The sequence below is a fragment of the Patiria miniata genome, unplaced genomic scaffold (genome assembly GCF_015706575.1).
Source record: "Patiria miniata isolate m_02_andy unplaced genomic scaffold, ASM1570657v1 HiC_scaffold_3, whole genome shotgun sequence".
NCBI lineage: Eukaryota > Metazoa > Echinodermata > Asteroidea > Valvatida > Asterinidae > Patiria > Patiria miniata.
In genome coordinates, this window is record NW_024037069.1 from 10398110 (window position 1) to 10421656 (window position 23547).

At 42.1% G+C, this 23547-nt stretch overlaps 1 protein-coding gene across 1 annotated transcript in view; it reads right to left on the reverse strand.

The window, feature by feature from the left end:
* Positions 1 to 23547, reverse strand: part of LOC119738824 (cilia- and flagella-associated protein 54-like) — a 79141-nt gene that overhangs the window by 47201 nt on the left and 8393 nt on the right. The window contains exons 9-33 of the mRNA XM_038213791.1: positions 22163 to 22267; positions 21272 to 21473; positions 19531 to 19742; positions 18496 to 18655; positions 17710 to 17798; positions 16513 to 16647; positions 15490 to 15628; positions 14790 to 14885; positions 13495 to 13739; positions 12422 to 12679; positions 11512 to 11673; positions 10384 to 10575; positions 9859 to 9951; positions 8822 to 9004; positions 8358 to 8500; positions 7583 to 7730; positions 6732 to 6887; positions 5688 to 5888; positions 5371 to 5566; positions 4334 to 4426; positions 3715 to 3841; positions 2807 to 2921; positions 2135 to 2305; positions 1375 to 1479; positions 889 to 986 (exon numbers count right to left, since the gene is read on the reverse strand). Coding sequence (XP_038069719.1) covers positions 889 to 986; positions 1375 to 1479; positions 2135 to 2305; positions 2807 to 2921; positions 3715 to 3841; positions 4334 to 4426; positions 5371 to 5566; positions 5688 to 5888; positions 6732 to 6887; positions 7583 to 7730; positions 8358 to 8500; positions 8822 to 9004; positions 9859 to 9951; positions 10384 to 10575; positions 11512 to 11673; positions 12422 to 12679; positions 13495 to 13739; positions 14790 to 14885; positions 15490 to 15628; positions 16513 to 16647; positions 17710 to 17798; positions 18496 to 18655; positions 19531 to 19742; positions 21272 to 21473; positions 22163 to 22267 — 3824 coding nt within the window. The remainder of the gene's footprint in view (positions 1 to 888; positions 987 to 1374; positions 1480 to 2134; positions 2306 to 2806; positions 2922 to 3714; positions 3842 to 4333; positions 4427 to 5370; positions 5567 to 5687; positions 5889 to 6731; positions 6888 to 7582; positions 7731 to 8357; positions 8501 to 8821; positions 9005 to 9858; positions 9952 to 10383; positions 10576 to 11511; positions 11674 to 12421; positions 12680 to 13494; positions 13740 to 14789; positions 14886 to 15489; positions 15629 to 16512; positions 16648 to 17709; positions 17799 to 18495; positions 18656 to 19530; positions 19743 to 21271; positions 21474 to 22162; positions 22268 to 23547) is intronic.

The following is a 23547-nucleotide window of genomic DNA, read 5'->3' on the forward strand; positions in this document are numbered from 1 at the left end:
GATTTCCAAATATGTTGATGCACCCTAACGTGGCGCGGCCCCTAACATGGCTAACTTTGATTTTTCGCCTCTAGTGCCTTGCTAGAGCAGTTTTTTTCACCTCAAATTTGACAGTAAGTGAAATTTCATCAAGCTCTAAACATTCCCGTTCATAAATCTTGAGTTTAAGTACCCGCTACAAAGTTCCTGAGAAATTCTATTTCGGTATGATTTTCTGATTTTATTTTGAAGTGCACAATAAACCCTTTTAAAATGAGCTGAAAAATAAGAAAACGTTTTTCTCACAAATTTGTAGGTAGGTATGTGATTGGAGATAATGATGATTTTAATATCAGAATTTGTCAACTTGAAAGAAATTCTTAAATGTTAACGTAGGATTTTCCGAGATTTTCTCAGGTGCGCCATGTTACAGAACACTCGGCCGATTTTGTGCCTTATTTCCGGACGCCGCTGTTTTTGAATTTCAGACTGAATTTCATGACACTGAAATTGTTCACAACGGTTCCACAGCAATCATTATTAAGGTAATAGTACCAGTATTTAACTGATTGAATTTGAAATTTTTCAACAAACATGTCTGGCAACACTACATGAGGAAAGTTAAGGGAAACGTCAAAGTGCGTCACGTTAGGGGACTCCACTATAGGTTAACATATCTGATGTTGCTAACATCTTGACTTTGGATTCTGACTAGCATCCAACGAACAAAGACATTGGCATTTTTGGAGAATACCAACATAGGGGCTGGATAGCTCAGTTGGTAGCGTTTGAGTTCTTCACCTAGTTGGTTTCCCTTGTTATTTACATGACAAACTATTTTGTTCCAGCATATACAATTTTGTGGTTTTTTTCCAACAAAAATCTTTGTCCCTACTACCTGCTATTTACCTGTAGATATCTCCCGCTGCTGGCCCCATCAGCTTGTCTCTCTTCACCACTTTGTTCAAGAACTGAGCAAAGTGGCACAATCCCTGAAGAATGTTCAACTGCAAGGATAACAGAGAAATTCAGTTGACTTGATTCACTTTTGTTATCTCAGACAGACCATTTTGTTCTGGATGTTAGGCACTCTCATAAATACATTTTGGTTAAATGTTGTGACTTGTGATAAGAGGGTCAGGGGTTAGAATCCAGTTGCTGGCCATGTGTTTTGTCCTTGGGCAAACAACTGCACTGGGTTTTAAAGCAGGAATTATCCATCAAATTTTGGAAATACAATGGAATTTCAGGAAAAGGGATTATGCAATTCAAAGGAATATTAAATACAGCCCTGGTTACGGTTTATCTGGAGGTTCGGTTTTGGTTAGATTTGGCAATGTGGACAAGATGAGTCTACTAATTGTCTGAGCTTTCAAACCTGGCCTCTCATCATACCTGGGTTCTCCAAGGGATCTCATCGGCACAGATCTTTCTCAGCCTCTGCTTCTTCTTCTGGGTGTGGTAGAACTCAGGCAGGATCTGCTCCAACTTCTCAAAAGCCTGTCATCAATACAAAAGAGAAATGAATAACATGAGTAAACTGGACTTTTGTAGATTTAACTTGTGTACAGCGAGCCACGGTATTGGCTCAAAACTGCTGAGAGACACTCAGTTGATATAATAATATAATTCCATGGGCCAATATGTTTGACTCACGTGCGGTGGTATGTGGGTTCAACCCCTGACAGGAAACACAGTGCTTGTGTTCTTGGGTGAGACACTTTACTACAATGGCCTCTCTCCACCAGGAGTACTAATGGGTATCTCTGAGGGTAGAGACCAGATTGCGCTGATCTCGCGCTGCTGCAGGAAACTGGTCTCACAGCCAGGACCCAATTTCACAGAGCTGCTAAGCGGAAAATATTGCTTAGCAAATTTTTGTGCTAAGCAGAAATCAGTTGAGAACCAGTTACAAGCAATATAAATGGCATCACATCTTAGTTGGTAACCAGTTTTTGTTAAGCAGATATTTTCTATGCTTAGCAAATATCTGATGAACAGGGGTAGTTATTACAAGCGCTTTGAGCAACTTGTATGAAGTGCAATATAAGAATGTCACAGCACATTGTCTTAATTCTCACTACTATAAGGCAATTAATTCTGCAGTCAAAGAATACATTTGTTGTGGTATTTTTGTTTTCTCTTTTTCTCTGACCTGGAGCTCCTTGTGCTCCTGTTGTGCCTTAGCAGCATCCGACATCTTGACCTGATGGGATCTGAGATGGACCAGCAGCTGGAATTTCTTCTTCTTCCGACGCGGGCTCTTGGTGTCTTGAGCCTCCTGCTGGTTCTTGGTGGTGGGCACCTGAAGAGTGGTTGGCTTGTTCTGTAACGAGGAAAATCGAGAAAAAATGCCAGCAAGATTTTTGACAAGGAGGAGTAAGAAATCTTGCTTTGGAGATAAGAGACTGGTCAAATCCACTTTTTTCACTTAAGAAGGGAGAGATTTAGAGAGGTTTTTGCATTATTAAACCTGTTTCAGACTAACTTTCTGGAATAGGACAAAACAAATTCATTTTGAAGATTTGATTATGTACATGAAAATGTTAGATGTTTTTAATAAACATCTAGGTGCAACTACGTCAAAATATTCAATGTTGATGTTGTTCAGACCAACTCTAAGAGTGTATGCAATGCATGCGCCCATCTGTCCGAAACTAAATCTATTTGTGTCGACTAGGGTTGCACCTAATAACTTTGTTTTTGGCTGGATGACTTGTGGTTTACTTGTAACTGACTTCTAAGGACTTGTGTAAGGACAAGACGATTACACTAGAGCATCGCCTGTTCTAAATGGAAAATAAATACCAGGTTTTGTCAGTGTTACCTTAGTGTATTCAATGACAGCAGCGGCATATTTCTTGGGGTCATCTCCGACTACTGTCACACCGCCTGGCTGTTTGGACAGCGTGGCCTTGACAGCTGAGAGCTGCTCATTGCGTCTAGGTACGGACAGAAAATTGCAACTATAATTAGTATACGAACTACATCATTATCGGGGCACTGCACTATGAAGGGTGAGGTATGGTGGAGTGGGGATGGGTATAGTGCAGTGTGACTGTGAGTTTGTTTCTGCGTTCAATAGGGGACATTGAACAATAGAGGACAATAGGGTCCCCAATTTGGATTCGTGTACAAAACATATGGGAGGTCTTCCTAAAAAGTAAGAGTACAAACAAAAGTTGGACAATGAGCTCCGTGCGCCACCGAAAGAGGGCGCCCTTTTACCTAGCAACGACGTTCCATGGGCGGGACATTTCGCTGGTTGACGCGCACCGTTCCTTGTGTGTGACGCACGTACACCAGGCGATTTGTACTATGTACACGCAGTGGCCACGCTTCGCGGCAAATGAATTGCAGTCAGGCAAGATGGTGTCGGTCGGTCCCCCCCAACTGTACTTCCTTTGCCGGTGAGGGGGTACTTGTGAACGGAGCGGATAGTGCAGTGTGGGTGGGAGTTTGTTTCTGCATTCAATAGGGGACGTTGAACAATAGAGGACAACAGGGTCCCCAATTTGGATTCGTGTACAAAACATATGGGAGGTCTTCCTAAAAAGTAAGAGTACAAACAAAAGAGGGACAATAGGGGGTCCCCGATTGCATGCAAATACACACTTGTGTGGGTGGGTAGGGGTGGGGATGGGTGGGGATGGGTGACAGTGGGGCGGGTTGGGGGTGTGGTAGGGTGGGTGGGAATGGGGTTGGTGGGGTGGAGCCTGGGAAGGGGGTTCTTACCTGATAAGCCACTGTGTAGAGTCTTCACACCATTCAATGGCCGTGTCGACCAATCCTTCACTCAATGCTTTCTGCACCACCTGCACCACAAACTCAAGGAATCGAGCCCGACGTCGGAACTTCACAACTATAATCAGAAAAGGATATGGAAACCAAAACAGATCAATTTAATTTATTTATATCGTGCTTTTACCTTTTCAACTGAGTGGACCGTAAAAGCCAAACAATGTTCTGAGCAATGTTTCCTCTTCTCTTTTGGCTCCTCAGTAGCAACAAACGTCTCACAATATTTTTGGGGGAGAAAAAAATTCAATTTTGTTTGCATTCTTAAATATGGTGCTCTATACATCTCTACCAATAATTCTTCAACAAGTCTAAATCAATCTGTTGGTAAAAAAAAGCAAATTTAGAGGGAAACCTGCATTTTATATTCTACTTAAGCTGGGTCACAATGAAAAAAGTGGTTTTTTTGGCAATGCAGACCTTCTTAATTTTTGGAATGTATATATTATTTATATGATTTCATCTGAACTGTATCAACTGAATTGCAATAGGGGTCTAGCAAGCCTAATCAATAGACTCCAGTGAATTTATGATCCAAAAGTTTGTCAAGTTTTACCTTCTTTGTAGGCATATCTGCTGGGTAGGGCTGCAATGAATGCATGCAGGATGTTAGGATCCTCGGAGCCGGTCAATTCATCTGCATTGTGAGCTGTTAAAAACAAATGTAATGAAAGCTTTCAATATTTATATAAAGGAACAGGCATTGAGACCTACAAAAAATTGTAAAATTTCAAAACCGATCATTTATCTGAAACAACTAATGATCTCATTGCATAACAACATAAACCATTAATTTCCTCTCATACTAATACACATCAGACAAGGAAAGAAAAAAACTATGAAACAATCTAATTGTTATTTCAAAATTGTTCATACTTGTGCGCTCTGATTTTTTCCTTTTCCATGTGAATTGTGCACCCCGAAAAAAAGAGCACCCAGTTAGAAATTGCAGACTCAAGTCCAAAACAGTTTTCTTATGGGCTAATCTAGCAGGTACAATTAGAAGCAAATTCTGAGGTTGCACACATGTCATTACGTGTTCATAAAATTTGAGGCTAACTGGATTTTAACGAGTTGTTCAAGCTGTATTGGCTGAAGCAGCACTGAGCTTCTGCAGGGTTCGAAATTGGCAGTAGCCCGCTAGCCAAATGCTAGTCAAACCTGCGGAGGGCTAGTCAAACTATTCCTTAAGTAGCCCGGCTGGCGAGTCAAAAAATTGTTGGGATACGGCAAAGATGAAAGGACAGAAAGAAATAAATCATGAAATTCAGAAAGCAAACCCGTATCAATGTGTGTCTAATTTTATGAACTGTTTAGGGTTAAATTATTAGATCTGTTTATTAAAAACACTGACAAAATTGCCTCAGAATTGAGCCTGAAAGTATGCCATTTTGTATTTGAGCTAAGAAAAACAACAACAACATGCGGGCTAGTGAAAATGCCGCGGGCTAGATAAGAGTCTGTTTCAGTAGCCCAGCTGGTTAGTGAAAGAAAATATAAAGGTCGAACCCTGGCTTCTGCATGAAACTACCTCAGACTAAGCTTCCAATTGTGTCCACCGAATCACTCACTATCCTATAGCAGATAACGTACCCAGTTTAGACAGTTTGAGCATGTGTGCCTCCAGCGCTCTCAACTCCTCATTCTTAGGGCCTTCCACATTGTAGATGGTCTGACCAAACCGTCGTGGGCGCTTTTTCTTAGCGGCGACTGCCCCGGCTTGCCCTGCCCCACCATCCACATCCTCAATGAAATCCATGGCCTCAGCTTTTCCTTTCTGCTCAGATTCCTAAAGGGAAATACCACAAAAGCTGTTGATGTTCATTGTGAAAACATTTTAAACAGATATTTTTTTGTATATTAGCTGTTTATTATTATAATGATTATTAATGTATTGAAAAGAGACAAACCTTTTCTATGGCTAGCATTTTCTTGCCGGTGTCGGTGACGTGATTGGCCAGCCCTCTCTGCTTCCAGACCCGCAGCACCTTGGCCATATGGTAGGTGATGACGGCTATCATGTGATGGAGGCTGTCTGAGACGGACTGCTGCCGACGCTGTCGCAGGCTGGCCGGCATCTCCAGCAGGATGGCGTAGCAGCGAGTAAGCACCTAAACACAGAATCAAAACATCAATGTCAGACTTGCATGCCAGTTATGCTGAGCCGCATAGTATGTGGAGTATAAACTCAGGTAAAGTTTTGATTGTTCAATGATTAGACTCCTGAGTTGTTCCGCATCACTGCACCAGTTGATATTTCAATAAAGTTGAAAAAATGCTGAACTTTTTATGTAGGGATTAGTACTATTCAGGAATGCAACTGTAAAGTCACTTAAAAGGAGGAAATTTCAAGATTTAGAAGACTTTGTACAACATCAACTTTTTTCAATTTGGGATTGCAGACATGGGAAAAAATATGAGGAAATCCACTGATCCGAGGAAGGGTTGCACCGCCTGACAATTGTGATATTTGGAAGTTCCTGAAGCAAAATATGAGCCTATGCTGAACCAGAGTCCCTAAAGTTAGGGATCTAAAAAAAACCTGAGTAAGCTACAGTTAAGGCAACAATGGGTTGATTTAGAGTGTGATTGGGTTAGCAAACCAATCCTCTACACTCCACAAATCATGGAAAACTTTCCCTTTCCTAAAAAAAAAACATAACTGAATACTGCAATTCTCATTTTATTTCTTGAGAGACTTCCGTTGACTTCATTTCCTCAGCTAGCCTACTTCTTCTTGAATAATTTTGGACTTCACAAATCTCAGTCCCAATCCCTATAAAATACTGGATCTGTTACTGCTTTCACCACTGTTGCAGTCAAATTCATCACAAATTCTCGTAAGTCCATCACAAGTCATCCAGTACCAAGTCAATTTACTCGTTTGCCAATTTTCCTCCCCTGTTACTTGTGGCCTGACTTGCGACGGACCCGACAACAACACTGGTTCTGACCTGTATGACTGGCGTAGATGGGATTTTGTAGTGGATGATAGGAGCCAGCAGTCCGTAGCACTGCACCACGGCCTGTAGAGCTAGGTTGGACTCATTCAGCCAGCCTGCTAACTCCATGGCTACCAACATGCGCTCACACTCGGCTAAACGTTGAAGCTGTGAAAGACAGGTGTCCAAAAACATAATAGTTATAGTAACGCTCTTTGACAGGGAATAGCCAAGTCTCTGAGTGATCCCTATTTGTTATTTTCCCGGGTTTGCAGCACTGCTAATGTTGCCAGCATCTTGACTAGGCTGGTAACCTGTTTTTAAATAAGCACATATTTTCTGTGCTTAGCAAATTTGTTGGTAAGCAGGTCTATCAAATCGGGACCACAGCCCAATTTCATGGTTCTGCTAGCTGCAGAATTCCGCGCTTACGATCACCATCTTGTGCTTACAGCACCAGCACAAACATTCTGTGCTAACCCCGTAAGCACAGAATCCTGTAGCTACGGGATGTACGCATGAGCATAAGCCAAACTTCCCCGCTAGCCCGTGAAATATGCCTACAGTAAGCACAGAATTTTTGGCTACAGAAAGCACAGATTTTTCGCTAATGGTAAGCAGAGACATGAAATTGGGCCAGTTCTAGTAGGAACTATTTGTCTTTCAGAAATGGTCGATGCGCATGGTATATGTGCCAATTTTTTGCATATTGTGCTATCTACCAAACAAAGCATTCAGTTACATGTACATTAAAAACTGCAATTACTGAAATATATTTGTGTGGCTTTCTACTCTATTGAAATGAACAGTATTAAATATTTCAATGAAAATGGGAATTTTTGTTTTATGGGTCAAACACCAACCTGTCCCTTGGAGTAGGGCCCTCTATCACAGAGTTTGTCACAGTAGATCTCTCCCTCCCTCATGCTGACATCCACATTGATGAAGATACTGGTCAGGAACATACGCAGCAGGACGGGCGAGGCAACAGAGCAGGTCTTGGGGTTCAACCTACAAAGGCAAATAACATGCAAGAGCAATAATGATACCTGATGTTGCTGGCTTAATCAGCTCAGAATATGGATTCACACAGAAAAGTATAATAAAACAATCAATGGAAGTAAAAGTAAAGTCAAGTCTGTCATGAGCCAATACGGCTCATCAGGCTGGCGTTTATCTCCAGTTTCCTTGGCATGAAACGACTGAGAATATTTCAAGTCCCCTCTAGATGGGATGCCAGTCCATCCCCAGTTACTATCCCCAGCTAAATGCAGGTACACATTTATACTCCTGGGTGGAGAGAGGCAAATGGGGGTGAAGTGGCTTGCCCAGGGACACATCATATGGCCAGCAGCTGGATTAGAACGCCTGACCCTCTGATCATGAGTCACACTCCCCCAATGGAAGCAGTCATTTTAATTGTATGTGTTGCTCGAAATTGTTTCTTAATATGGCACAGCCGATGCGCGTCACGCAAATTTGACTCCCAAAATGCCAATGCAAGTGACAATCTGTAGGCAGTGACGCCATTTGAGAGAGATCTTTAGAATGCTATTTACAAGAAAATGATTTCAGTTTGCTTCAAAGATTGTAAAATGTTATCACTCTCCTTGGTAAATGAGATAAAATAAGTCTTACTTTCTGAGAGTGAGCTTGAAGTCTTCTCTAGCCGTCACCACCTCAACGTCTGACTCCGGTGGGGGGACAGGAGCTACAAAGTGCTCCCAGAGTACCGTGCTGGCAGTCAGGCCGATGGGGTAGCACCCTACCTGGTAGGCAGCCTGTGGGCAATAAGATAGTAAAGGTAGCTCTCATGAAGGAATAGTCTGAGCACTGCCTCAAAATCTCTGAAGGCAAATTAAGAGTCTGAGAATGGCCAGTGTGTCGTTGGCCAAAATGGCCTATGACACAGGGGTCATAGGAAGGGAGCTTAAAAAAAAACCTGGTAGTTTAAAGGACTCAATTCTTGTGACTTGACATGGGGTCTGGATGACTTGTGACAGACTTGTGAGGACTTGTTATAGACTTGACTGCAACAGTGTTCATGTACTTATTACTGTCATTCATTACAGATAACCATCCTCACACACACACATGCGTACCTGGCTGAGAAAGGCCCAGGTCATGAGGATAGGCAGTGGGTGGGATGCCAGGATGGGCTTGGTGGTGTCGCCGATACTCTCCCCAATGAGGACACCGCTAGCTGTGTATGCTGCCACAGCAAAGACATATTTCTCATTGGTCTGTAGGCCAGAGACATGCAGCTCACAATCATAGGCTGGCACCTGGTGGTGAAAAAATACAAAAGGTAATCATTTACTGGTTTTCATTGTTTATTACATTGGTTAATGACATCAGGGGCCAATTTTGTGGAATTAGGTACAAAAGTATGCTAAGCACAGAATACACTTGCTTAGCAAAAATGGGTTACCAGTCAAAATGCCATAAAATGTATATTGCTAGTGACTGGTTCCCGGCTGACTTTTGCTTAGCACAAACATCTGCTAAGCAAGAATTGTGCTTGGCAGCTTCGTGATATTGGTCCATTGCCAACCTCGTTCCCATGGGTGCAATCTAGCTGCAGCATGTTGTTTCCCATCATGCCTTGCGCGATCTCCACCCCTGGAATTGTGTAATTTAAATGTCCCACTATTTGGGAAATTTATATTAGGACTGCACTTGATGTGTTTAACACACGACGCAGTGCTTTAGATTTCAAATGTTTGGGGTTTTTTTTGGGGGGGGGGGTAGAATCAATCCTTTCAAAGATGAGATTTTGACGTTGCTTTATAAAGCAAGGATTTATATTAAATGTGCGTACCTCTGTCGTCCCTTTTACAACACAAGATACAGGGTTTTTTTTGGCGAAAACGAGGCTTCCAGACTCCATATCGTACAGGCATCGTGCAGTCTTAGAAAACTTTTCATTTGGACGTGACTTACAAGAGCATATAGGGTACGCAGCCTTCGAAATACGTGCGCAGCACACTCTGAATAGTCAATCAGAGTCGTTTTCAAATTGTACACGGCCAGGGGTTAGTGAAGTAACGAGCATGCAGCCCATGAAGTCAAGGCTAAGTCCCTGCATTTTCACTTTTTCAAATGTTGATTTAGATATGAACATGCATGTATGATTTACCTCTTCTCCAGTTCCTGGTAGGAAGTAATCATTCAATCGGACCTTGACGTTGCTGCCACTGGCTAGCCTGCCAAACAGTCGGTACCAGGCCACCTGAGGAACAAAAATGTGAGGAAACTTTTACAACGAGATCTGTAAAATAAACAGCTGTATTAGATGAGGTTACTTTCAGCACCATTTGAAAGTGCATATCACAGAGCTATAACTGAGCCAACCGCAAACAATCACAAGTCAAATCACAAGTCAATCACAATCAAATCACAAGTCAATCACAATCAAATCACAAGTCAATCACAATCAAATCACAAGGCTTTCACAAACAAATCACAGCTTTATCACAAGCAAATCATAAGTCAAATAACAAAAATTGATCTCAAATCAATTACAAGTTCACATGTGACAGGATGAACAATGACAAAGAAAATGTCTTTGCGAAAAATTATTGGAACAGCTTTCCTCGTCCAGTCCCATCTGTATTGAACATTTGTCAGATAGTGTCCGAAGCTTACAAGGGACATCACTGACCTTCTGTGGTGGGTTGTAGGGGCCCGGCCTGAAGACCATGGTGGTGTCTGTGCGGCAGAGCAGCAGTGGGGCCGGGGGGACTCCGGATTCCCTGACGCTGGCTGTTTGTCCCTGCTGCTGCTTCTGAGGGGCATTGTGAGTAAACAGCTTGTACTCTTGATCTTGGGCCTTGGTCACCTGACTGACCGCATCCTGTGCAGAGAAAAATTGGACACAAGGTTGGTGCAAGTCTGAAAGTTGGTTTTGTTCCTAAGCAAGCTGATCAACCCACTGTGACGGCTGAGGGTGATATACACAAGATGAATCGTATTCAGTCTTGGGAACAGTGGCACTCGTACCTGCAAAATTCTGAGCATATCTTGTGTGCGCTGTATTCAAGCTAATGGGTCATGTGCCCAATAAAATGATCAGAAATTTTGGAGTCTGCGTGCCTAAAGTTCCTAAGCTGGATTGGATTAATCTCGTTGATAGAGCATTATTCTGTTAGAGCATTATTCAGAGCATTTACACAATAACACTCAATATCAAACGCATGGAGCATGTTAAAAATGCATTCATCCACGACATCACTTAAAACCACTCCCTTGATTCATCAGGTCAGATCTCGCCAGCTACAATTTTTCGGTCGCATCCTGTGGTTGCAAGATAAGGAGCCTGTGAAAAGACATGCTTTACATGTTTCCATGACCGACAACAACGTATCTAAAAAAATATATTCAAGGCCTCCTTGGGGATGAGGACAACCTGCTCCAACCAAGGCAACTTGTCAACCTTGCCAGTGACTGTAGTCTTTGGAAGGAATTTGCGGTCGCCTGCAGAGCAGTTGAACAATGCTTGCCAGTGATTGGGACTTGCTGCACTGCTGAAACAGAATCCAAATTCAGGCTTGGGCCAAGAAAAGGAAGGTTACAGGCAAATGGGAGTAAAGTTGGTTAACACCTCTGCATGGTTGGGTCAAAAGAGAGGCTGTGCAGGCAAGCTTAACCCAATGAATGGATCTTACATAACATAGCTCATAGTAACAACACAAACTCACTGAACCAAAATAATTATCCAAGAACTGAAAGTATTTAGACGGCAAAATACAAACACAAGTCACTGAGATGATAATAAAAGAATAGGCCAAACCTGTAAGAGTCCAGCTTGTTCTGGAGTCGGGGCACCGGACTTGGACATCAGCAGTGTTTTCTGCATTAGGAAGAGAGCCTTAGACACCAGGTTCTTACCACAGCTACTCAGCAGCTCATCAACTGTCTCAATGTGGACGACATGGCCGTCCGCTCTCTGAACCTACAATGTTAAAAGAAAAATCACTGCAGAGTTTAGGTAAAGACTGTAAGACAATTTTGGGGGAGATGTGGCCTGGCAATAAGTGATTAGGGATTGTGACTTATGATCAGAGGGTTAGAATGCAACCCAGTCAATAAATCCCCATAGACACCAGTGATAAATCCCCATACTTCAAAATTCTTTTTAAAATACTCAGAACTCTCACAGGTGTTCAGGCTGCGCAGAAAAATTGATTATCAACATGTCGTCTTTCATTTTCTTATCAATTTCTGGTGGGTTGACCAATGACTTTTTGAGAAATTTTCACCCAAAGACCACCCCTAAAACGAATGATATTTCCCAAACTGGAGAAGTAGCCATTTTGAAAAAGGATCCCTCCACAACATGGCTAAAGAGTGCCACTTTCGGACCCAATTGCATCCAAAATGCTCAGAATTGGAAGCCCCAAGTCCAGGCCAGAGGTACAGTGCCATTCAATCCCCCAATAACATGGCTCTCAGAACTCTCATATAAAAGAATTAGAATGTTTAATTTTTATTCATGAGCTCGGCGGACGGATTTTGGGCCTATTTACTGGGTTGCACCCTTAGGAAGGAGCGAGCACAAGTCCTTGGAAACTACTCTTTGTAACCAAGCGAGGGGGTACTTCACAGAGTCCATAGTCAGCAAAGTATTCCAGCTAATTGTTCAGCAATCCTATGAAACTGGTCCCTCTCAAAAGCAAAAGTTAAAACAAAAAGAGTCTCACCAATCTTTGTTCTGTGGCAGCACGGCTCCTCTGCCCCTTCCCAGAACCTGTCTTGGCCTTGGTCCCGGCACTACCGCCGTTTACTGTCTTGGCCAGCTTGATGCAGACCCTGTGGTACATGTAGAGCAGCTCCAGATGCAGGTCCATGATGGTGTTGTGCACCCCCTTTGGATTGTCATCGGCCTTCTCCGTCGTGGTGTCCTTGTCTGCGGCATCCAAGATGTCGGTGCTCTTGGTGGGTTTCAAGGTCGCGTTGTCCTGTTCAAAACACATGATAGTAGTCTGAGTCATGAACTAACAATATTTGTGCTCTGGGGTTTTTGCAAAATGTATTTGTAAACTGACAAGAAAGATAAGTGTATGCTTACATCCAATGTTTAAAGACTCAACCACCTAACGAAAAGAATGTCAATCCTTTGTTCATCTTTAATATTATTACAATGCACCTAGTCAGGTTTCCTTTGTTGTTCAAATTTTTAATAAAAAGCCGTATCCTCTCTGAGTGATTCTCGTGTGCTTTTTCCAAGGTTTGCAGCATGCCAATATTGCTAGCATCATGACTTTGGGCATGATAACCTAATTTTGCTAATTAAACATGTGGTTACCAAATTTTCTGTGCTGGCAAATCCATAAAATTGTTCCCTGCCGTCTATCTATTTACAAATGACTCAGAAGACCCACGGACCTATATTGGTCTTGTGCCAACCAACTCTGGCGCCTAAAATTTGCCGGCAATAATACAAGCATTTTTGAAAAAGTCCTTCCCAGTTCCGTGGTCCAATGGTTACAGTATATGACTCATGTGCCGTAGTATGTGGGTTCGACTCCTGATGGGGGGTATGGTGCTTGTGTTCTTGGGCAAGATGCTTTACAATTGCCTCTCTCCACCCAGGAGTACAAATGGGCACCTATGAGGGTAGAGACCAGATCGCGCTGATCTCGAGCTGCTGCAAAAAAACGTGGGTTTGAAACCTGATGGGGAACCTGGTGCTTGTGTTCTTGGGCAAGACACTTTACTGCAATTGCCTTTATCCACTTAGGTACCTAGTGAGTGAGAGACATGGAAGCCTTACCTTGACCCAGCTGACGTCAGCGATGGACTTGCCGTCTGTCAGCGCCACGATCTGTCGCGCCTTGGACATCCCCTGCAGCGCCCTCTCTAGGATCTCCCGGGCAGACAGCAGCTGTTCCTGCGCACCCAGCTGCAGGATGGAGGAGGTGTAGAAGGAGGTGCTGGCCCGTCCCAGGGCCGTGGTGGTGTCACGGCCGGCCTCGCCTGATGGTCGCGCTGCTGGGGACTTGGGCACTGGGGTGGCATCTGGGTGTTAAATACAAGAACTTGGATATTATTAACTTGATTTTTACTTTAATACGAATTCTGAGTACCTCCTTAACAGCGACTTAAAAGAAAGACAAGACAAATACTTGAACACCACTGTCACCATGACCCAAGGACCATACGATGATGATTGGTGTTTCTGATATTTGCATGAATTTTCTAGTCAATGTACTTCGCGCAGGACGTTTGCATGTAAACCAGGGTGTCAACATGGTGTGTGAAACATACTGTAGCACTCATCTGATTTATATAATTTTGTGCCCCTGAAAAAAGAAATGTTGAAGAAAAATGCAAAATTTTCTCAATCTGTTTCTCAGACAATGCTAACAAACAGCAGACTTACATATTTTGCAAATTTGATAGAATTTGTTTTAAACCCCTAGAAATGTATGCTAAGCAGGCGCAGTTCCAGAGGGGGGGGGGGGGGGGGGGGGGTCGAAACCCCCTTTCACCCCCCCCTCCAGCTCTGACTCATTTTTTTTTTCTCCATTTTTTTCCTTCATATTAAAAATAATGTGAAAACCCCCCTACTCTGAACCCCCCCCCCCCCAAAAAATATTACGACAAGTAAACTGGTAATAATGTCCGCCTGTGCAACATTCGGAATGAGCCAGGTGGGGTACTGGGTACCTGGACACTATTCTGTAATATAGTGTTAATGATCCGCGGATTTGAACAGCGCTCCCATTGAAAATGGTACAAGCCCCCCCCCCTCCCCCCCCCCCCAATTGACTTTACGGAGGCCAAGTGTCCAGAGAAAAAAACTGTCTACACTTCAGCATTGGTTTGCTGATGAAACCCCCCCCCTGCAAAATTCCCTGGATCCGCCCCTGCTAAGGACCCTGTTTCAGTTGTCAAGGAAGGCCACTTTAGAACTTTCAACAACAGTGTTCACATATATGTTACATGATGAGAACCATGTAGCTGCAAGTGACAAGCCTGCGAAGTCTTTCATAACATTTAGGCACTGTTTCTTGCGAACGCTGCACAGGCGGACATTATTACCAGTATAATTGTATCAGCAAGTACCTTTTTGGAGTGTAGAGACGGACTGATCATCCACTTCCCGAGACTGCCTACCACCAGAGCCTGTCTCAACGACTGCTGGCTTAGCCTTCACCTTACCTGCATTGACACAGGAAGAAATCAAGCCTCATATTCTAAATGTCACAATGTCATCCCACATTGTTATACCATTTTGTTAGCTTTCAAGCAAAAAATGTCCAACAAAAAGGTAGACACTCTCAAAACCCCTAAAAAAGTAGACAATTTCTGTTTTTCTACTCCTTTAATGTCCAAGTTCAGGATAGACATATGTAAAACTAGAGGCAGAGAGGCTTATATTCGGGTTCAATTTCTAACTTTTCACCAGTGATACTGTCAAAAAAGCATGTCATTATGTGGGCAAAGTGTTGCTCTGCCTATCAATGTATTTTTCCTTCAACCCTCCAGCTTCTTCAGAGTTGACTTCCCCACTCCCCCCTCTCCCCCAAAACCTTTACTGCCATTAATACCCTTTCAGTAACTCATTATCCACCCTGCACCTTTTTGAGAAAGTTAAATTTCACAGATTCGTGCTCCATTAGGGTAAGTAAGATTACACATCATCAAAAACTGCCAAACAAAAAGATTAACTACAGGTTACAACCTAATAATTTTACCATAGCTTCCCTATGAAAAAATGGAACAGTGCTACCCACTTTCAACCAGTTTCGTTGAGGTGTTTTACCTGTGTCAGACTCATTAGCTGCGTTGTTCTCCAGGACTAAGGCTAAGCGGATAGCCACCTCAGCCGTCACTCCAGAGTCCATGGTGCTAATTCCACACCAGTACATCACCTCATGGACAACACTCAGGATGTGAACCCACTGCCATGGCAAAAACAACAAGTACAAATAGGCCTTGGAAACTGTGATTTGAAACTGTGAGTACAATTTGCAGATTTATTGTTTGTGATTATTCGGCAATTGGCCGGGATAGCCCACGAAAGTCTTTCGACTTATTTCTAGTGGGGTCCCTTGGTAAAAGATGTGGAAGGAAATTACAGTTTTAATGGTTGGAAGAAAACCCCAGAATGATACTCTAGGGAAAACCCACAGACTCGGGCAGGGAGTCAGGGACTGAAACCCAATCCGCGTATTGGCCCAGGCGGGATTCGAACCTGGGTCGCAGCGGTGGAAGGCAAGAAAGTACCGCTACGCTAACGTGGTATAACTGAAAATGAAGAAGAATTAATGGTTCTAAGGCGTGACCTCAATTTAGAATCCCTTCCTATACTGTTTAGGGAAGGTCCCAAAAGGTATTAGGGGTTCGAACAGAACCGTGCTAGCCAGTATTAACTAAGCTGGCTGGTCTGACTTGGCTCTGATTCAAAGGAAGGAACCTTACTCTCAGCTTACAGCTTGTCTTTGTCAAACTGGACATGTTATCCTTCAAGAAAAGCCAGGCGAGACATTTAGGAGGTGTCTTTTGTTTAAGTCACGAATCACAGTCTAAACTTCAACTGTGCATCGCTAACTGGGTATCTTCTAGTTCAACACTTGGCAGAAACAAAAAGTTTTGCATATCCGGCCCAGTTCTTAAATATAGTCCTATTAGAGTTTTGGCCTAAAAAGAACCAGAAGTATTGACTTGAGATGTCAGAATGTCTCTTCAGAAGAGTCTGACATTCAACCATGCTACATCTCCCCTAGATTTCTTGATCTTAATTTTCCTAAGCCACTATCGTATTTGATTCAGGAATGAACCTCACCTTGTTAGGCTGGTCAATCTTCTGCAGGTACTTGCCGCTATCCGACGCTCCTGTCTGGACCTTCTGGAAGACGGACTTGCAGCGATTCCACAGAAACAAGGTGGCATCTACCACCATGTCCCTGTCCACAGATTCCTAAAACAATCAACACAGAAATTTCTACATCTGAGACACCACAAATTACATATCAATGACATCTCCTTGTTTTCATTGTTTACTTTTCATTTCACAATAAATTCTATTGTACTTCCTGAATTTGATTTTGGTCAACAGAAAGCCTTTCGAATGCAGAACTAATTTATGCTCGATGACATAAATGCTGCTCATAGTTCAACATATTTAACTTCAAATTATAATAAACTGAAATATGAGCAACCTTAAGACTGGCTCATATTCCCCGTGAATTTTAAGCAAATTTCACTGGAAATGAATATTTTTTGTCTTTTGTAAATTGACAGTGTGAAATAGTCCTTCATCTATTTTAAAGCTACAGTCCATCATTTGTAATTAGTGCATTTTGTTCGTTTGAAGCAACAAAAGTGTTCAAAATCTAATGAAGGATACTGAACAACTTACTTGATGAAGTTTCAACTCAGCTTCAGCTTTATATTCCAAGAAAAACAGCATTCTAGGATCTCAATTTCAAATCAAAAGTTGCTAAATCATGTTTCGAATTGTTTTGAATTGCAGCTTTACGCGATGTCGTGCACTGATCCGACGAATTATAGCAACCGCGTGCGCCTGTGCGTCGTTCCAATGCTTGTGCGCGCTGCGCCGAATAACAAAACGAACTACTAATTTAAATTTTCCTACGGTGCTTCTTAAGACGCACCGTTGGAAATGCCTTCTTTCGTTGATTTCTTCAAAATTAGAGCTTGCCAGAAAGGATAATTTCACAGGGAGTTTAGTCCCCTTACTATCTTTCAACCAGTATGTTTTTCAACAATAATTACGCCAGTTACTTTTTTGGATAGCTGCAAATGATGGACTCGGGCTTTAAAGAAACACTTACAGGATCTGCAGGTACGGAATCAGCTTATTAAGGAGTTGTGGATTCTACAGGCACATTTGAAAATCCACATCCCCTATGTTACAAATTAAGAGGACTTGAACGAAACAAAATGCAAACTATTGTGAAACAATTAGAAATTTGCCAGTAAATTGAAAAAAAAACGGCCCAAATTCAAATGCACATACTGCCATAGGATCTTTGGCACAGGAGTACAAGACCTCAGCGAGTTGCACCATTTCATCATTGAGTGGTAAGGTGGATCGTGGCACGGGAGCTGTGAAAATGTAAAATTAAATGTCAAATGATGGCTACATTATCATATTCAATGGCAAAAACAATTGCAGCTTTTCAGATTCGCATATTTGATTACCAGTGACCACACAGATTTCATTTCAATTATGTGCTGTGTTTATCCAACAGTTTTAATGATATCATGTTGTCATTGTTGAAAACTATTCAAAGTCTATAGTATTCAAAAACTTTTACGAGTGGTAAGGGTAGGTGTGGGATGAGGAATGGGTGGGTTTTTGAGGGGTTTTTTTAATCTGTCTAACTTTGAGCATGTTTGTGGCTGCGCAGAAAGAGGAGGTGGTATGTTTGTGTTTTTTTGTCACAAATACTCACTCTGTAAAATTGTGACTAGGACAGCCTGTATAAGGAAATTCAATTTTTCTGTGTATATTTTTTGTCACGTATGCTCCATCTGTGAGCGCGTTATGACTGTCCAGCCATGTAAGGGGGAGAGGGAGGTTGGGTTACGTTTGTGCCTTTGGGTCACGTATATTCACTCTGTGAGACTGTGACTGACCACGCCTGTCAGGGGAAGGGGTGGGTGGGGGTGGGGGAGGATATGCTTTTGTGTTCTTTCTCACAGTACTCACGCTGTGAGCGTGTTTGTGACTGGTCATGACTGTTTGGGGTGGGCAGAGGAGGGGAGGGATATGCTTGTGTGTTTTTGTCACAATACTTACTCTGTGAGCGTGTTTGTGAGTGGGCAGGCCCATCAGCTATACTACTATCATCAGTGTGGGAGTACGGCTTTTTAGACTTCCTGCTTGGGTTCAGTGGATCCATGGCCTGTAGGATCTCTAGGCTCTTGATCTCTGGGGTGTAGCGCTGGTCATTCTGACTCTGCAGTAGAAAAGAACATTCAACAAATCATTTGTTTACTAGCCCATGAAGCCAATTTAGTGGCACTGCTTAGCACACGATTCTCTGCTAACAGAGATTCAGGACTGTCATAAAGTTGTTGAACCACTTTATTTTTCTTTGGACATTTTTGCTTTGCAGCTTCTAAATAAACAGAAAGTAGACTTATATTTAATAAAATGTCCAAGACATTGGTCTGGTAAGTGAGTGATCTGATAAAATCACGTTAAATATCTCCATTTTCAGAATCAATTTTCATAGTCATAATGGCTGAGGCCAAGTTTCTGTGGTAACTCAAGCAATTCAAAAATTCTGTTTGATTTGAATTTAATTCATAAACCTGAATAAAAAATCCACAGACAAAGGCTAAACTTCGACACAAAAACTGTGAACCAAAGATGAACATACACAACCGGTTTTGAGCTGCTGCATGCACAATGAATGCATTTACAGTACACAATTGATTCAGACAAATATAGAAAATAGTTGGTTAATGTCTGGTGACCAACTGTAATTTAAACCACTGCTAATTTACTGTTTGAGGTTGCTCATAACTTTCTAAATTAAATGGCTAAATCAATTTAAGAGAAAAACCAAATGGGAAAGAATGTTGCAACCTGACGTTACTTCAGTGGTTGTGTACAAAGTCTCTGGAGCATATAGCAAATTTTCTAAGTATTTCCTAATAAAATTGGGAATGTTTCTCAGTCCCAGATTCATGTCTAATCGTCATTTTTGCAATGACTGACCATCATTGAGATGATATATGAAGAAACAAGTGGCGTCAGGTTGCAACATTCTTTTCACTAAATGAAACATCCAAGATTTACAATTTGAATTGTAAATCATATACTTACCTTGAGGTAGTCTAGCACCGTGATGACCAAGCTCTCATACAGCTCCCACTGCTCATAGTTGTAAGCCCACTTGACAAACTTGACCACGGCGTTGACGGGTATGCCGTCCTCAGACCGGGCAGCCAGGTCAATCAGACACTTGTCTTGGGTCACTCCGGCTAAGCTGACATCAGAGGCAGAGTGGGGACCTCGGGGGCTGTGCCCTGCTCCTCCTAGGTAGCAAGGGTTAGGGTTATCTTTATAATCTGATTCTCCAGATTTTAAAACAGCAAGCACCAAGCACTAACCCTAAAATGTATATTTCTTTGTGTACAAAGTCTCTGAAAGTTGCACAATGGTTTGCAGAATTTCTGACATCAATATGTGAATTTTATGGGTTTTTTTTCTCAAACAGACTAAAGCCTGGCGCACACCTTCCTGATTTTACCGGTTTCTCGGATCATCATACAGAGGTGTGCGCTGAAAATTCGGACAGATCTGACCATGTACCGGGCGACCGGATCAAATCAAACATGTTTGATTTTTTCGCATTCGCTTTCACTGGAAGCGATTTCACCAGACACAATATTTACATGTATGTTAACCAATTAGATTCACGAGGGGAATCACATGGTTGTCATCATGTGACTGGTCGTCATGTGGCTGATCATCATGTGACCAATTTAAGGACGGAATCGGGCACGTGTGCGGGTAACGCTGTGGTCTACCCGCAATGGTGAATATACCGTACCGGTGATGGGGTGATCCAGGAAACCGGTAAAATCGGGGAGGTGTGCACCGGGCTTTAGGATATTTTGGGGTTTAAAGTGGAAGGAAAAGTAATTCTGCAGTTTTCACGTACCATGAATTACGAATTCATGAAGCAAAATTGTTCCGATTACTGACAAATTTGTGCACAAGGTGCTGCATCAACCTTTCCAGCTATCACAGGAATCTACAACTCGCCCCATCTGACTAAAACCTACAGTCTCTACAGATACCCACAAAATCTTGGCACAATTTCATTGCATGTGGTGTGGCCTACTGTGGCTCATCAACATGGCATTTCACACATGCTGATTCAGCCGCAGTGCATGGTCCAGACCTTGTTCACTCCGTTAACTTTTCCTTCATTTTTCAGCTCAACATAATTTTTTACTTTACTTGAAGCAAGTTATGATAATTTTACGGGGCATGTTTTGATACTTTTTCGGGAGTGAAATGGAACGGCCACAACACTTATCCAAGCGATTTCAGCCTTCGCAATTAAGTCAGAAACATCTTTAAATACATGTACGTTCATCTGGATTGTTGGTAAAACATGATTTAGGAGGTTTTTTTTTTAATCCAAAAATAATAAGTGTAGATGTTACTCACGTTGCCAGTCTGTCAAAGCTCCTAGCTTAGGAGTGAAACGTAACTAATAATACATAACATCTACACTTATTATTTTTGGATTGGAAAAAACGAACCTCCTAATTCAAGTCAGAAACATTTCCATACACTGGACATGCTAAAATGAGAGAATTATTAAAATTGGGCAGTACACACGTTGGTTTTTCCTCCCAAACAACTTCTCACCCAACTTCAGGATCCGAAAAATTTATTATCCAAGTTATTGAAAATACCAACACACACACAAAAAGTCTCAAAGGATAAACACAGGATTTCTATGCTAAGGCTGCAAGCAAAAAATGTTGATCATTAAGCTAGAAATTCCATGGCTAGAAGAACAAGCTGGTACCACAGTACTCCATAATACCTGCAATGATCTCCATGCCAGCAAAGAACAGCTCCGAGTACGTATCCAGTATATGATCCTCAGTATCCGGTGCAGCCGGGCTGCTCAGTAGCGTCCGGCGTGTGCTATCAGCCAGGGTCTCCAGGATTGCCAGGAACTGGGCCGCGCTGCCTTCAAACATGTCGGCAAGGAGTTTCTCCACGGCTGTGCGGGGCCAGGGGAGCTAATAAATGGCAAAAGTAGGTTCTCATTATGAGTTTTTTTTTGATGAAAAGTGATGACAGCTTTGCGGATGTGCGTTATCAAACCATGCATGAGCCGTAACATGCAGCATGACCATGCATGCATATTTTTACATATGTGAATAACAAGTTATAAAATTGATATTAACCATCCATCTTAAACCATCAAAGGCACCATTAGCAACCTAAAAGCTGCAGCAGCTCACATAAAACCCACCACATGTGATATGCTATCAACATGAGAAAACACAAAACCATTTTTCCCAACAGAAAATTCCATGAAGAAAAAACTTTGAAGAAAAATTTGGTTTCCTCAAACGAGTGCCTAGCTTTTTTCCCAAGTAACAAGTGGTTTTTGTGGGATCACTCTTAAACTTCTTTTTCATACCAGCCTATTGTGAAATGTTGAAATATCTGAGTCAGTGGGATCATGATAAGTTATAACTTGGAGCATTCGGAATTGGGGAGTCAACTAATCTGAAATGATGACCAAAAGAAAGAAAATGAAGCATTTGGCAAGGAGTCTCTCAGAAACAGAAGTTGAAGCCAGACCTATCAGAAGACCACTGGAGCTGAAGCCTGGTGAAAAAAGGCCGAATCTGCAGAGTGTCAAAGGTCGAAGAGAGAGAGAGAGGTCAAGAAGAAAGGTCAGCTAGAGGGCGCTACTCACACTTCCTTGTTTTTTCACGAGATCATCGAGTCTCTGTTTGGAGGTTTTGTGCCAGATCAGACGGCCGTCACTGGCTACTATGGTGACTGTACGGCTCTCCGTTGGCTGAGGGTTTGCATGCGTCCAAAATTGTCAAACGTTAGGACTTTCTTGTCTTTGTTTTCGCAAATATGTTACAACTTTTGTGAGGTCACACACAGCACGAGGAATTGTTTGTTAAGTGTGTTGCTTGTTTTTGTTAGTAGGGGTGGGTTCGGATGCTGGAAGGTTGGGATGGTCCACTCGTTCTGTTATTTTGGAAATGGTGCTTGGATTCCGAAGAAATGGTGATGATAGGGTGTGGTGAACACAATCACAATCACAACGAAAATGTTCAGATGAACAAAACGCATGCAAAATGGACATTTGTTTCTACATTTTCCAACAACAATAAAGTTCAGTAGTTAACTGCAAATACTTTTAGGGTTAGACGTTCATGTATTACCTTCCGAGTCAAACTTATTTCAGATCAAGTGTGGAAAGGACTACTAGAGAGTGTTCAAGGAAAGTAAATAACCACAACTTTGCTGTTGGGATCATACATGTGTGGTGCATTCTTTTGGCTCAAGGATTCACTTCAACCATGAAAAGGCTGTTCAGCAATGACATGAAAGGCATGGAGTTTGAATCTCAAGCTGAATAAATTGTGATGATTGCCAAACGGCAGTCACGGTGTTCAAAACAGTGATTGTTTGATGCAATGGGATCAGTGACTGGTAAAATGTGATGAAACAAACGTTTCCTTCATTAGTCACTTCTGTAATCCAGTGTTTCATCAGATAAATCTCTGAAAAGCATGGTCGCGCAAAATAACACAGGTTTCTTTCGATTTTATTAATTTTTCTTCTCACATACATAAGGAGATGAGAGTTATGAATGGTGAAAGGACAAAATATTTTTATTCCGCGTCGATCGGCTTTAAAGCCTTATCATATTTGCTAGTTCCTCCCTGAGTCTTAGAAAATAAAATCATCCACTATGCAGGAATTTAATGTTTAAATTTGAAGAAGACTTTATAACCCATGTGGGTCATTCTATAAATTTAGGGTCCAATGTGTGACATTTTTCCCGTCCCTGTTACCTCTGAACACTGTAATTTGCCATCCAAGTATCATTAAGAATGACTTCAAACAATTTTGTATTTGGTAGGTAGGTATGTACTTTGCTATTTATAATCGCTCTTGGAGGACGACTGCATTAAGGAGTGCATCAAGAACTATAAAATTATAGATGTCAGATGCAACAGGGATAGGATGAAATGTGGACCGAAATTTATAGGCCCATTTTTTTTAACCAAACTATGTCAGTGGTTGGGTTCTACCTTCCTTAATTCTGCAACATCCTAC